The sequence below is a fragment of the Megascapheus bottae genome, chromosome 5 (assembly GCF_031878675.1).
Source record: "Megascapheus bottae isolate mThoBot1 chromosome 5, mThoBot2.hap1, whole genome shotgun sequence".
Lineage (NCBI taxonomy): Eukaryota > Metazoa > Chordata > Mammalia > Rodentia > Geomyidae > Megascapheus > Megascapheus bottae.
This window is the reverse complement of record NC_143513.1, coordinates 39,794,108-39,808,102: the sequence shown is the minus strand read 5'-3', so window position 1 is coordinate 39,808,102 and position 13,995 is coordinate 39,794,108. Positions and strand designations below refer to the sequence as shown.

General features: G+C 37.5%; 1 protein-coding gene across 3 annotated transcripts in view; it reads left to right on the top strand.

The window, feature by feature from the left end:
* The first annotated feature begins 3,117 nt into the window (after positions 1–3,117).
* Positions 3,118–13,995, top strand: part of Orc5 (origin recognition complex subunit 5) — a 48,445-nt gene continuing 37,567 nt past the window's right edge. For 2 of the 3 annotated variants that reach the window (XM_090332940.1, XM_090332939.1), the window contains exons 1-5: positions 3,118–3,314; positions 5,546–5,638; positions 9,253–9,450; positions 11,389–11,463; positions 12,969–13,080. In XM_090332940.1, coding sequence (XP_090189066.1) covers positions 3,201–3,314; positions 5,546–5,638; positions 9,253–9,450; positions 11,389–11,463; positions 12,969–13,080 — 592 coding nt within the window. In that variant the 5' untranslated portion in view covers positions 3,118–3,200. Of the gene's footprint in view, positions 3,315–3,476; positions 3,646–5,545; positions 5,639–9,252; positions 9,451–11,388; positions 11,464–12,968; positions 13,081–13,995 lie in introns of those variants that run through there. The other variant, XM_090332941.1, reaches the window with a different exon arrangement.

Below are 13,995 nucleotides of genomic sequence, written 5' to 3'. Positions count from 1 at the left end.
TACTACTGAGCTATACCTGAACCCTCTGAAAATATTTTTGATCCATTATTGGTTGAATCCAGATTTATAATCCACAGATCTAGAATAATAATAACTCTACCAGTTTTTGGAATGGAGCAGGGGACAAAAGACCCTGGCCTCTTTCACATAATATAAATATTTGTGATACTTATGTTGATGCATAGATACACTCCTTTTTATTGAACTATATGATTATACATATATACTGTAATTTGTCTACCCATTTATTTGTGATAGAATTTGATTTGTTTAATCCTAAGTACATAAGGCCATATAGTATGACGCTAAACAAAAGGACCTCCAGGATATAGAAACAAAAGCCATATAATGAGTGATTGTTGTCCTTAATGTACTGTTATCTCTCATCTCTTTTGCTGTCCTTTGTATCTCATAAGGTACAGTATTTCACCTTGTTATCTGATATATTGTATATATGCTTATTTGGTTATTTGAAATAGGATAGGGAAGGGGGGAAACAAGATGAGGGGTGGGGTTGGGGGGGGAGGGAGATGAGGACCAAGACATGAGAAAGGGTATCAATTTTTGTGAAGTAATTCCCCTTCTATCTGGTGAATATAATGTAACCCTTCTATTAATTACAATAAAAATATGGGGAAAAGAATCCATAAAAAAGAATTTGATTTGTTTCTAGTTTGGGACTTTCCAATTAAACTCCATGGATATTATTATGCAGAATCTGTATAAACAGTTTAATTTTTTCCTGAATACTTATGAGTGGAATAGCTGAGTCATATGATGTTGTTTTAAGAAACAGTCACAATGTTTTCCAAAAGTAGTTGTTCATGGTTCATCTTTTGTCTCTCTCTCTCCCTCCCCCCCCTCTCTTTCTCTCTCTCATGTCTCACACATAGCCCATGGTGTTGTGGAACTGTATTTTACATGCTAGTCTTAAACTTATGTTGAAAGCACTCATTCCCAGAAGACCAAGCAGACAAAATCACTTACTGACAACTCACCTCTTCCCCGTGGGAGAGGGAGAAATGGTGCCTGTCCCCACACAGGGGGGAACACTGCGTGCACAGCTAGGTCTAAGCAGAGAGAGGGTGGTGACTCACTCCCCTCCTCCCCCCTCTCCCCCCTCGAGTTCTAGGGCAGGGTGGAGTTGGGGTTTGGGTGGAGGGTGTTCCCAGGATGCAGATGGAGGTAGAGATACAAGCTACTCAGGGAAGTGAAGTAGGAGGGGCTGAGGGCCTGAGATGGAGGGCATGCTAAGTGATGTTCCTCCTCCCTTCAGCCTTCAGTGTTGGGGTTGCAGATGTGAAGATGCAGCAACGTGGCTGCATACTTACCCCCAATGTATTCAAGTTCTCATTGCCTTACAATATTCCATAGGAAGTCAGTCTTTCTCATTTTAAGCCTTTAATACCTGTATAGTGCTATCTTGTTACGTTAGTATATCCTTTCCTAATTACTAAAATATTGAATACCTTTCATGTGTTTGGGAGGATGTATTTTTTCTTCATGAAATACTTATTTAAATCTGTAGTATATTTTTCTATACTGTACTACCCCTCCTCAAAAAAGGCATGCTAAGATTCTGATTGCAATTGCATTAATGTATTTAACAAATTAGAGGAATCAAATACATTTTAACAAATTATTTTATTTCACAAACAGGGTTAACATGGTATTCATAACTTTTTAAATTTCTTTCAGCAATAATTTGTAGTTTTCATGTCTTTTGCAGGTAGGTCTTACTCATTTGTCTTTTATTCTTCATTATTTAATGATGCTATTAAAATTCATAATTCATTATTTAGTGATGCTATTAAAATTGGACTCATATTTTGTCTCAATCCCACTTATTTATCATTAGTATGCAGTGTTTTTTATATCGAGCCTTACAAAGTTCACTTACTAATTCCAGTAGCTTTTCTTTTTGGAAATAATTCAACAGATTCTCTACATAAACAATTGTTTTCCTCTAGTAAACTGTTTTTTTTTAATACTTTTTTTCTCTTTTTCTTTTGCCTTGTCTGTTGGTAATAATATTTGTATGTGACAGGCACTGTGCACATCACCTTTTGCTCAAAGGATAACGTATTACTTATTAGATAATATATTGCTTATTACACAAGAAGGTTCACAATGAATGATTCAAAGTTTCTACCAAGGTTTCACAGTAGGAAGCAGTTGAATCAACGGTCCCAAATTCAGACTTGCAGGAGTTCCAGCCCCCTTTTTAAACAAATTTATATACTCTGTCTGCACACACACACACATACGTATATATGTATAAACATACATATTTACGTTTCTTCATAATCTTCAGCCCCTGCCTGGCTTCTAGTGGGTGTTCTACAAATGCTTAACGGTGCCATTATTGTTAGTTCGATTGCCCTCAACTACAAACTCCCACATCAGAAGCTCTCCCTTAGGCGTGACAGGACTGTCTCCACCGGGAGTCAAGCCTTCCAGTCTGATCAGCCCCATCGCGCTCTCTTTGCACCGACGCCCCACCTCTAGTCAGGGGAAGGGTCTCCGTCTTTGGGGATATGGTTTTCCACAGACCCTAGCGAGCAAAGCCTCCCTTCCTTTTCAAATCTGGGCTCTCCCGGAGGGGAACAACCGAAGCCATAGATTCCTGCGTTATTTAATTGATTGATTAATTTTGTGGGTCATGGGGCTTAAACTAGGCCTGGGTACTGACCCTGAGCTCTTCAGCTCAAGGTTGCTGCCCTACCCTTGAGCCAAGTCCCACTTCTCATTTTCTAGAGGTTAATTGGAGATAAGAGTCTTAGGTCCTTTAGTGCCGGGGCTGGCTTTGAACCTTGATCTCGGCCTCCTGAGTAGCTAGGATTACAGGAGTGAGTCACCGTGCCCGGCTATAGATCTCCTCCCACCCCTTCTCAGTTCGCTCATCCTTTCTAGTCCACTCAGCTTTGGGGGGCAAAGCGCTGCGCCCCAAGACTGCTACCCAAATTCATCACCTTCAGAACGCCCAGCCCCAGAACGCCAGAAACCAACGAGACAGAGGCGGTCTCCGGCGTGGAAGGTAGAGCGGCCCCGCCCCGCCTGCGCGCTGACGTCACGACGCCGTCCGCCCGCGTCCCGCCCCGCCCCGCCCTCCTCTCAGGGTCTCGGCGGTCCGCTTTCCGGCGGGAGCTCCCGGGCAGGCCGGTGACGTGCGAGGCACTCTTAGGTGACGCGGGCCTGGCATGATGCGAGCCGCCCGGTCCTCCGCGCTGCTCCACGGCGAGATGCCATCGCTGGAGAACGTGGTGCTGTGTCGCGAGGCCCAGGTGTCCACCTTGCAGGCCCTGTTCGGAGAGGTATGGTGGTCACATGGTCTCGCCCACGTCCGGGCGGGTGAGCGGCTCGGCCTGGCCTCGCGGCCCGGTTCTGCCGCTGCCGCTGAGGGAGGTGGCAGGCGAGAGCGGTGGACCGCTGTCTGCGCTGCGGGGTCCCTCACGTGACAGTCCGTGTCCGAGTGTGCCGGGGAGGGTCCGGCCTACGCCGCCGTGGGCCGGGGCAGCCCGGCCGCTCTAGGCCGGTCCTCGGCCCTCCCCGCCAGCCGAGACTCGTGGGACCGGCGGCGGAGCCCAGAGCTGACCCAGCGCAAGTGCCCACATCTCAGAGAGGCGGATGGGAACACTGACCGAGGTGACTTTTCTAGGCCTCTCAGGGCCACAGGATTTCCCGCCCCCGAATTGTGAAGTCCCCGAGAGCGCCTGGTACCAGATTCTCCTTTTGACTAGCAGTTCTCAAAAGGATGCTGGGGAGGACAGGTTGTGTTCTCTGGATGAGCTAGGGAGCCAGTCCTTCCCGTAAAGCAGAGGGTGACACTGACCCCAAAGTTCATTCCTCTTACTCCGTCACGTCATTTGCTTTAGACTCATTAATTGTTAATTAGGCTCGAATATTGCTTGTGAGGCGAGTGAATATGATAAATATTCAGTGAATATTTACAGGTGAGTGACTATGATAAATGATAAACTTCTGGCGTGTTTGTGTTTTTCCTATAACTATAAAATTGCGTTTTCAGATCAGTCCAACGGAAAGTATTTATCCTGTTTAAAAAAAAATACTGGCAAATAAGGATGAGTAATTTTGTCTTGATAGTAGAACGTGAAGGATTTTGACCTTTGCTTCTACTGAAAGTTATATTTAACAAAACCAGTTTACTGTGAGGTGGTGTGTGTGTGTGTGTAATAGAGTAAACAATTTTTATGCCTAAGAAGATTCATTTATTCAAGCAAATATATACTGAACCCCTTCTCTGTATCAGGCAAGATCCTAGCCTATTAACATTGGTAGATTTATAAAGGTGTAAAGTTAGTATGCAGGAGTTCACTATATTTCTAGATAACAGCAGAAAATGGTATATTTAATTACCAAACAACGATTGTGCACAATGTGTACATTGTGTACATCTCTCCAGTAAAGGAGAGATTTAGTGTAGCATTGAAAAACTTAGAACATGGTTTTGACATGAATAAGCAGGAATGTTCATCACTATGCATTTACTTATTGAAACATTTAATTATTGGAAGCATATTTAAACCAGACTATAAGACTGTTACATATAGATGTAAGGATTCATTGTACTGTAATATCCACTTAGTAGATTTTAAGTGCTGTTTTTGCAGATAAGCCATTTTACCCTAGGAATATGCCATTTAGAAAGCCTTCTCTTGTGTGAAAGAGTTCCTGATTTGTTTTGTAAAAGAATAGTTACTGTAGGGACCTGAACCTGAAAAATGTAACATTGCTGTGTTAAATGATGATCATAAAAGACACACTTTCTTGTGGACGTCAGAACATCCAATTTTCTTGTTTCTTATTTATGTATTTTTTTTTAATGCCAGTACTGGGACTTGAACTCAGGGTCTGGGTGTTTTCCCTGAACTTTTTTACACAAGGCTTAACACTTGAACACAAGCTCCACTTGTGACTTTTTTCGTAGTTAGTTGGAGATGAGAATAACACAAACTTTTCTACCATGGCTGGCTTCAAACTGCATTCCTCAGGTTTTAGCTTTTTGAATAGTTAGGATTACAGGAGTGAGCCAGTGGTGCCCAGCTCTTGTATTTATTGTTTTAAATGTATGTCTTTTTCACTAGGCTATAAACTCCTTTAGTATAATTTTCTTTTACTGATATTTGTGCTCTTCTGTGAATTATGTACTCAGCATTTGAGTATCTCTTAAGTGTTCATTAAGAGAAATATTTGTAGTATTGAATAAAATGTTCATTGAAATTGTAACCTACAAAAATGTTGCATTAGCTAAAAATGGAATATAGATAAAATTAACTTTGAATATTCCTTTAAAATGCACAGAAAGTTGAAAATGTAGTTTTATATGTAAATCTGTGCAGTAATAAAAACATAAATGTATGTATAGCAAATAATAAAATATGCCAAATACAATTTTACAGACTCCTTCCAGAAGAAAAAGAATACTTGCCACTTTCATTTGAATTTAAGTGATGTGATGATAAGAATAATTTCTTCTTTTCTATTTTGTATGTGCAGACTGATAACTGTCTTTTTTTTCCCCTAGAGGGATCATTTCAGCTTCCCATCTATTTTTATTTATGGACATACTGCCAGTGGAAAAACTTATGTAACACAAACTTTGTTGAAAACTTTAGAGGTAAGAATAATCATAAGCTTGATGTTAACTGATTTTTACTCATGACTGCTTTTTGGGAGATTAGTTTGTTTGCTTTTCATAGACGCATGAAACATTTCAGATCAAGTTTTGATATCTTTAGCCATTAACTATTAATTCAGTAAATCCTTCACATTAGAAAGTTACTTCATTTTCCATTTATAAAGTTGATAGTGATAATTCTAGATTTGCACAAATGCAAAATTGAACACATTGCCTTTACCCTGTTCCTTCACATATTTCTTCTTTTGGGGGATGGAGCGGGGGTTTGTGGTACTTGAACTTGGCCTGGGCCCTGTCCCTGAGCTAGCTCTTCAGCTCAAGGCTACCACCCTACCCTTGAGCCAAGCCCCACTTCATTATTTTCTAGAGGTTAATTGGAGATAAGAAGCTCAGGTCCTTTTGTGCCCTGGCTGGCTTTGAACCTTAATCCTCAGATCTCAGCCTCCTGAGTAGCTAGGATTACAGGCGTGAGCCACCAAGCCCTGGGTACTATTTCTTATCTCTATGAATGATCTCATTCTTGATAGTTATTCAAATTCAGTCCTTAAATCTTTTTATTCAGTAAAACAAATCTGCAAACACATTGTATCAATCTCCACCTTTAAAGTCTTGACTTAATCTGCCTTTGATCATAGCCATTGCTATGATCTGCTATATCTGTTATATATATCATAGTTTTCCAAGTATTTCTACAAATCTCCTAAGCAATCTGTCATTTTTTTTTTTTTTTGCCAGTCCTGGGGCTTGTACACCAGACCTGAGCACTGTCCTTGGGCTTTCTCAAGGCTAGAGCTTTAACACTTGAGCCACAGCACTACTTCCAGCTTTTTCCTACGTATGTGGTATCAAGGAATCAAACCCAGGTCTTCGTGTGTGCTAGGCAAGCACTTTACCATTAGGCCAAATTCTGCCAATCTGTCAGCTTTTATTACTGCAACTAGCCAATGATAATCTTACTTAAGATCTTTAGGATGATGTTCAGTGATTCGTTGATATAGAAGAAGTTTCATGAGCTGAATTCAGTTAATCTTTCATAACGTAAGAATTAAGAATTTAGTCTGTAGAGTATGTGTAGCAAACTTGCGTTCTTTGGTATTCATTTGGTTCCTTTCTCATCTACAAACTGGGAAAATAGTGACAACCTTCAGGATAATTATGAGAATTAAATATTAACACATGAAAAATGTGTATTGTGGTAATTGGTGCATAATACTCACATTATTACTAAGTATTGCCTCAACCTTTTTCATATAGTAAGCCAAGGCTGGGCAATATATCTATCTGAATGAATATGGCTATCCTCCACAGCAACTGTCTACACAGAAACCATGGGCAACCAGTGAACTTTGGCTTGCTAAACCCAAACCTGTTCTGCCTCTGAGGATTCATGTTTAGTATGGTATACTGAATAATTTATAGTTCCTGTTCTCTTTCAAACCTTGTCATGAGTTGCTTTTTCATCTTGAACTTGCTATTCTGTATCTACTTACTCTACTTCAGTTATTTATTCTGTACTAAATGTTTACTTATTTTTACCAGCTGTCTTCTACTTGTTGTCTGAGAATTGTTTACTGCTATGTTAGATTGGTTTGCATCTTTAGCTGTGATCTTGTGTTAGGCTTACATTCTAGATGGGTTTCTTTGAGGTCACCCCCCAGCACCAAGCACAGTGTTTGGCACATTTCAGTTTGGGGCGTTCAGCATTTGATTTTAACGTTTGCCAGTGCATTTTAAAAACAGATGCTTGCTTATAAATTTATGGACACATTCTAACTACCACAAATGAGGGAAACCATGCAACCTATGTTTCTCTGAGTCTGGCTATTTCATTTAACAATTTTTTTCCCCAAGTCTCTTTCTGTTTCCTTATGAGTAGTGCAATAATATTTTTTCTGATGGATGAATAGAATTCTGCTGTATGTATATCTACGACATTTTTGTCCATTTGTCCATCAAAGAACATCTCAACTGATTCCATATCTTGGCTATGGCTAATAATGCTGCAATAATCATGGTTGTTCAGCCTTGTTCGTGTTTTATTGGATAACTTCCCAGGAGTAGAACAACTGGGTCATGGGGTAATTCTGTATTTAGTTTTTTTGGGACTCACTATACTACTTTCCCGAATGGTTACATTCCCACCAATAGTGTAATAAATTTCCCTTTTGGCCACATCCTAGCCAACATTTGTTATTATGTATTTTTTGATAATGGCCACTCTAGGGAATCTCAGCATAGTATGTGGTATATAAGCAGTTACAAATGAATTAACTGTAGTATAATAGACTCCATGGAGAACACATTGTATAATTCTTTAGAAAGACTTAGTCAAAGCCCCCAAAAATAAGTACCAGGAAATGTGTTCTTGCAAGGAGGAAGGTGTAGGGTTATGGGGAGAGGATTAGAAGAATAAAGTGTGGGTAACTTGGCTTTCAACTATAGTCTCCAGATCTCAGCCTCTTGAGTTGGTAGAATTACAGGCATGTGACACCAGCACTAGGTTTCATTGTGATAATTTTAAAATATAAAACTCATCTTAAAATTCTCATAGATGGATTATTAAAATTTCTAAGTCTTAAACTTCTGTGCCCTAGGACCATTCATCATGAAATATATTAACACAGAATTGTAACTGAGACATATGACTAAGTTTCTTAATTAGAATTCTTAAGGGGAGAATATAAGTTTACTTTGAATTTCTATGGAAACAAATGACCAAGTCAAATAATTGACGTGAATTTAATAGAGACTATTTTAAAAGTTGAAATTCGAGGGAATAGAGAAGGGATAGTGACTCCTTAGGGCCTTTAGTCTCCCTTGAATATTAGCTAGAACCCAGTATGGGCTATAATGTTAGAAGAGGGGATGCCCATTTGGAATTTGTATAGTGCCGGGGCCAGCCGGCAGCAAACCAGGGTTCGCAGATTTGGATTCCTGAAATAGGGGCAAGGACTAGGAAAAAATAGAAGAGAGACAAACAGATGGAGTTCCGGAGGACTACAGCCCAAGTCAGCAGTCCAAGAAGACTGTGAGCTCCAGACTGCCGCCTAAGACTCTCCTGTTTATTTTAAGTTCCGACCTTAAATACTCTTCTTAAAACTAGGGAACTGCCAGAGGCTACATTCATACAAAATAGTAAACAAATCACATATAGGATAAATGAGAAAGGATTAACATTGCTTAAACTCATCATGATAAGAACTGATTGACATTGCTTAAAGTCATCATGATAAGAGTTACTTCCTTGTGTATACAGTTGTGTAGGTCCAAGGTCAGGTCCAAGGTCATTGACCCTACAGTCAGTCCCCAACAGTATAGCACTTGGTAAAAGAATATGGCCACTGCCAAACTTAGGTATGGTGGTTCTGGTAGGGAATCAGAAGAATAAATATCCTGTTTTCCCTCCTGTAACTCTCCTACTGCTTTTTTTTCTCCAACCACAGTCAGATAATGAAAGTCTGGATGTTGACACCTGGGGCAGAGGATAGTTGGAGAATAGTATAAATTTAGAAAGGCAAATGAAAATTACTCAGTAAAACCCTTAGTGCATATGTGTTTTTTTTATTTATCTTTTTTTTTTTTTAAAATTTCAGCTTCCACATGTCTTTGTGAATTGTGTTGAATGCTTTACCTTGAGGTTGCTTTTGGAACAAATTTTGAACAAGTTGAGTTACTTTAATTCTTCAGAAGAATGTTCTACTGAAATAATCTGTGAAACATTTAATGACTTTGTTCGATTGTTTAAAAAAGTAACCACAGTGGAAAGTCTCAAGAATCAGACTGTATATATTGTAAGTAATTCAATTTGATAATATTTTGTGTTTGAACATTGATTGTGTGTTTGGTTAATTCTCTTTTATTGTCAGGGTAATGTATAGAGGGATAACAGTTACATTCATCAGGTAGTAGTGCATTACTTCCCTTCTCATACATTGATACCCCTTCTCATGTTTTTGTCCCCATTTTCCTCCCCCTATCCCTTCCCAATCATCTTGTTTTCCCCCTTTCCCTTCCCTATTTCAAATAAACATATATACAATATACAAGGTAACAAAGTCAGATACAGCAACCACATGAGATTAACCACAGGACAAAAAAAAGAGAAGAGAAATAACATAATACCTTAAGAACAACAATCACACAAGTTAAACCTCTTGTTTCCATATCCTAGAGTTCATTTCATTTAGTCTCATCCTATATGACTTTATGTACATAGGTTTTGAGCTTTTATAATCTTCTGCTAGGAGAGTCCTAGATGTGTACTAATTATGACAAATGAGGGAAACCATTGAGCCTATGTTCCCTTTCTTCACTTAATATGATTTTTTCTAAGTCTTTCTATTTCCTTACAAATGGGGCAATGTCATTCTTTCTAATGGCTGCATAGAATCACATTGTGTATAATTCCATTATGTATTGATCCATTCATCTACTGAGGGGTATCTGGGTTGGTTCCATATCTTAGCTATGGTAAAGAATAGTGCACTGAAAATTGTTGTGCTGGTGGCTTTAGTATGTCCTTGTTTCTGGACGAGTGGGTAAATGCCAAGGAGTGGAATTGCTGGGTCATAGGAGAGTTCTATGTTTAGTCTTTTTTTTTTTGCCCATCATGGGCTTGAGCTCAGGGCCTGAGCACTGTCCTTGGACTTTCTCAAGGTTAGAGCTCTACCACTTGAGCCTCAGCACCATTTCTGGCTTTTTTCTATGTATGTGGTACCGAGGAATTGAACCCGGGTCTTTGTGCATGCTAGGCAAGCACTCTACCACTAGGCCAAACTCCGGCCCCTGTTTAGTCTTTTGAGGAACTGCCATACTGATTTCCAGAGTGATTGAACAAGTTTTTGAGACCTGTGTTACACTGCTGTGTGGAAGATGCTTTGTGATGCAAAAATCTAACCTGTTTAAATGGAGCTATATTTAATAGAAAAGTCACAGTATAATCACATAAAAGTGTATGTAGAATATGGTAAGTGAAAACTATGAGATTCATAGTCCTGAGATACATCCAGTACAACTTCATGAGGTGATAATATTTGAGGTAGACCTGAAAGAGTGATTCAGGTAATGTAAGAGGAAACTGAACAGTGAGAATTTAAGATGGAGGGGAACTATTTAACCAAAGGCATTTGGTGGGAATAAAATTTAAAGAGTGCCAAATAGTCTAGTTTTAATAGTTATGAAGTATAAAGGGAGAAGATGAAGACTTGGGATGACTAGTGGTAAGTTGGGCCAGATCATGGAAAAATAATTTATTTCATTTTCTAGACATTAAAAAGAGATAGTGAAATTGTGGTGCAACAAATATGCCTTAGGAAGAATTCAGGCATTAATCTTCTATGGTTTAAAGCGTGTTAAATATATGATTTAGAAGATGAAAGAAGTAAATGCTAGAAAAATGATTTTGAGACTGTTTCGTTTGTTTATATGAGAGGAAATTTGGGCCTTTGCTTGTGTTAGTGTAGAAGATGCAACAAGAAATAAATGGAAGAGACAGAAAATGGGTGTTTGTGGGAAAAGATAAATTGTTTGATTTTAGATAAGCTAAGTTTGTGAAAATGGCTACACATTTACTTATCTTTTAAGAAACAAATAGCATTTCAAAAGTTAAATCAGAAGCTGTATTTTTCTTTATATAGAAGGTTCAAGTTTTTAATTTATACTATGTTATGCATATGTTTTATAAAGGACTTTGTAATTATTTTGGTATTTTTCTTTTTAATTTTTTTTAGGTTCTCGATAAAGCAGACTATCTAAGAGATATGGAAGCAAATATTTTGCCTGGATTTCTTAGGTTACAGGAATTGGTAAGTGTATCAGAGTGGTTTTCCCTCAAAATAAATGAATTAGCTCTATAAATAGACAGATCTACTTCCTAATCAGTAGATTTGTCACCACAATTTTTCATTTTTACCATCTGATAGATGCTGTTTGATAGTTCTAAATTTAATTTTCATTTTTCCATTGAGTAAAGTTCCATTTTTTATTGTAAAAGCAATTTCTCATGATAAAATTTAGTTTTCAATTAATTCAGTTTTTTATATCTAATTACAAAGTAACTGCTATTAACCAAAGACTAGACTGAATTCTATAAGAATTTTAAAATTGGGCAGGGAGTTTGGCCTAGTGGTAGAGTGCTTGCCTAGAATGCATGAAGACCCAGGTTCGATTCCTCGGTACCACATACATAGAAAAAAGCCAGAAGTGGTGCTGAGGCTCAAGTGTTAGAGCTCTTAGCCTTGAGCAAGTCCAAGGACAGTGCTCAGGCCCTGAGCTCAAGCCCAGGACTGGCACAAAAACAAACAACAAAAAAGTGCATTAAAAAAAAAAAATTTAAAAATTTTGTTGTAAGAACTTAAAGAAGACTAAGAAGTAGAGCTTGTGGCTCAAGTGGTAGAATGCCAGCCTTAAGCAAAAAAGCAAAGGTCCAGTGCCCAAGCACTGAATTCAAGTCCCTTTACTAGTACAAAAAAGAATAATAATAATAATCATATAGATATTCAGGATTGTATGGGTTTCTACCTTATGGCCATTAAGTATTATAATTGCTTTTTATTTACTATTTGTTTGTATTCATGGTTCTATTATTCTGTTACTATTTTTTAAACCTAGTATATTTTTATGAAATTTTATAAAGTACTTTTACATATGCTTTGTAATCAGATAGTCATACTTTTTTTATCCTACAGAAATACAAAGTGTCAGAGATACCTAGAAATCAGTGTGTTTGTAAGATGAAAAAACATTTGAAAAGTCTTTGCTATCATAAATAGGCTACTTAGAATTGCATTTTTACTTATCATTTGCTTTTTAAATACTAATAATTATCTATTTTAATATATATTCAGCATCAGCTTTATTCAGTAATATATAAATTTAGTAGAATAATAGTATGGCATATCTGCTGTTCTTTAATTCCATATTTCTTTTTCATATTTACTGAACTAATCTAAGCTGTGCATTATTGCTTATTGTTTGGAAGCTTATAGTTTTAAAATAGTTTTCATAAGAGGATTTGTCTTTTCAAGCAAATGTATTTTTAATTTCTATAAAATACTTGTGTGACCATCGTAGCATTCATGGGTAACTGAAATGTTGATTAATCTACATGTTTTGTGGAAATTCTAATTAATCATGTGTGAAAATATGCAAATGGTTGAGCTTCTTGATTAGGTTTTCAAAAAGCTTATTAATGTGCAACTAATTAGTTGTATTAAGTTGGATTTCCTTGACAAAAAAATCTAAGTGGAATTACTGTTCTGATTTAAGTTTTTTAAATTCAATGTTGCTTTTATTTCTCATTCTTTTGCAGACGGATAGAAATGTGACTGTTATCTTTCTCAGTGAAATTATTTGGGAAAAGTTTCGTCCAAATACTGGATGCTTTGAGCCATTTGTCTTGTATTTCCCTGATTATAGCATAGGTAAATTATTCAGTAGTTTTTGTTTTGAAAGTTTGAAGATTATGCTGTCTTATGTATTGGGATATTTGGATGTCGTAAGCTGTTCAGGGTAACTACTAATCTCAGATAAAACGTTTAGAATTCTGTAGAAACAGAGACTGTTTTGGAGCACTGAGAGGTTATTCTCATAAAATTATTGAATTTTTTCAAGGACCAGCTCTGATTTATTTTTTTATCACTTTTAGTGGATTGATGTGAATACCATATATAGTGATTGTAGCAATTACACAAGTAAGAATCAGCTTAGATTGGTAAAGCTTATTAACATAGTATTGAGATCTTTATCATAAACTTGGGCTTAGTACCATTTGGAATGTATCTTTTGATTTTGTGTATTCTGTTTTTTTTTTAATGATAATTCTTACTATACAAACTGCTAGTTTCTTGGGATTATGTTTAGTCTATAATTAGATAAAAAGCTATTCTAGGAAACAGCATTAATTGGTAATCCAAATTATGGGATGATTAAGGTCATTCTGTTATGCTAATGTTATATGTGTATCATCTTTAGAAATGTAGTGTCTATAAGCTCAATGGTTTCCCTTATTTGTCATAATCAGTAGAAACCTTGGGCTCTCCTAGCAGAGATTTACAGCAGAACAAAACCTAGATACTGAAGGCCATATAGAATGACACTAAATGAAAGGACCTCCAGGATATAGAAACAAAAGCCATATAATGAGTGATTGTTGCCTTTAATGTACTATGTTATCTCTCATCTCTTTTGCTGTCCCTTGGCTATCATATTGTTAGGGTATTTCACCTTGTTATCTGATATATTGTATATATGCTTATTTGATTATCTGAAGTCCCATAGGGAAGGAAGGAAAACAAACAAGATGAGGGGCGGGGGTGGGGGAGGGCAATAAGGACTAA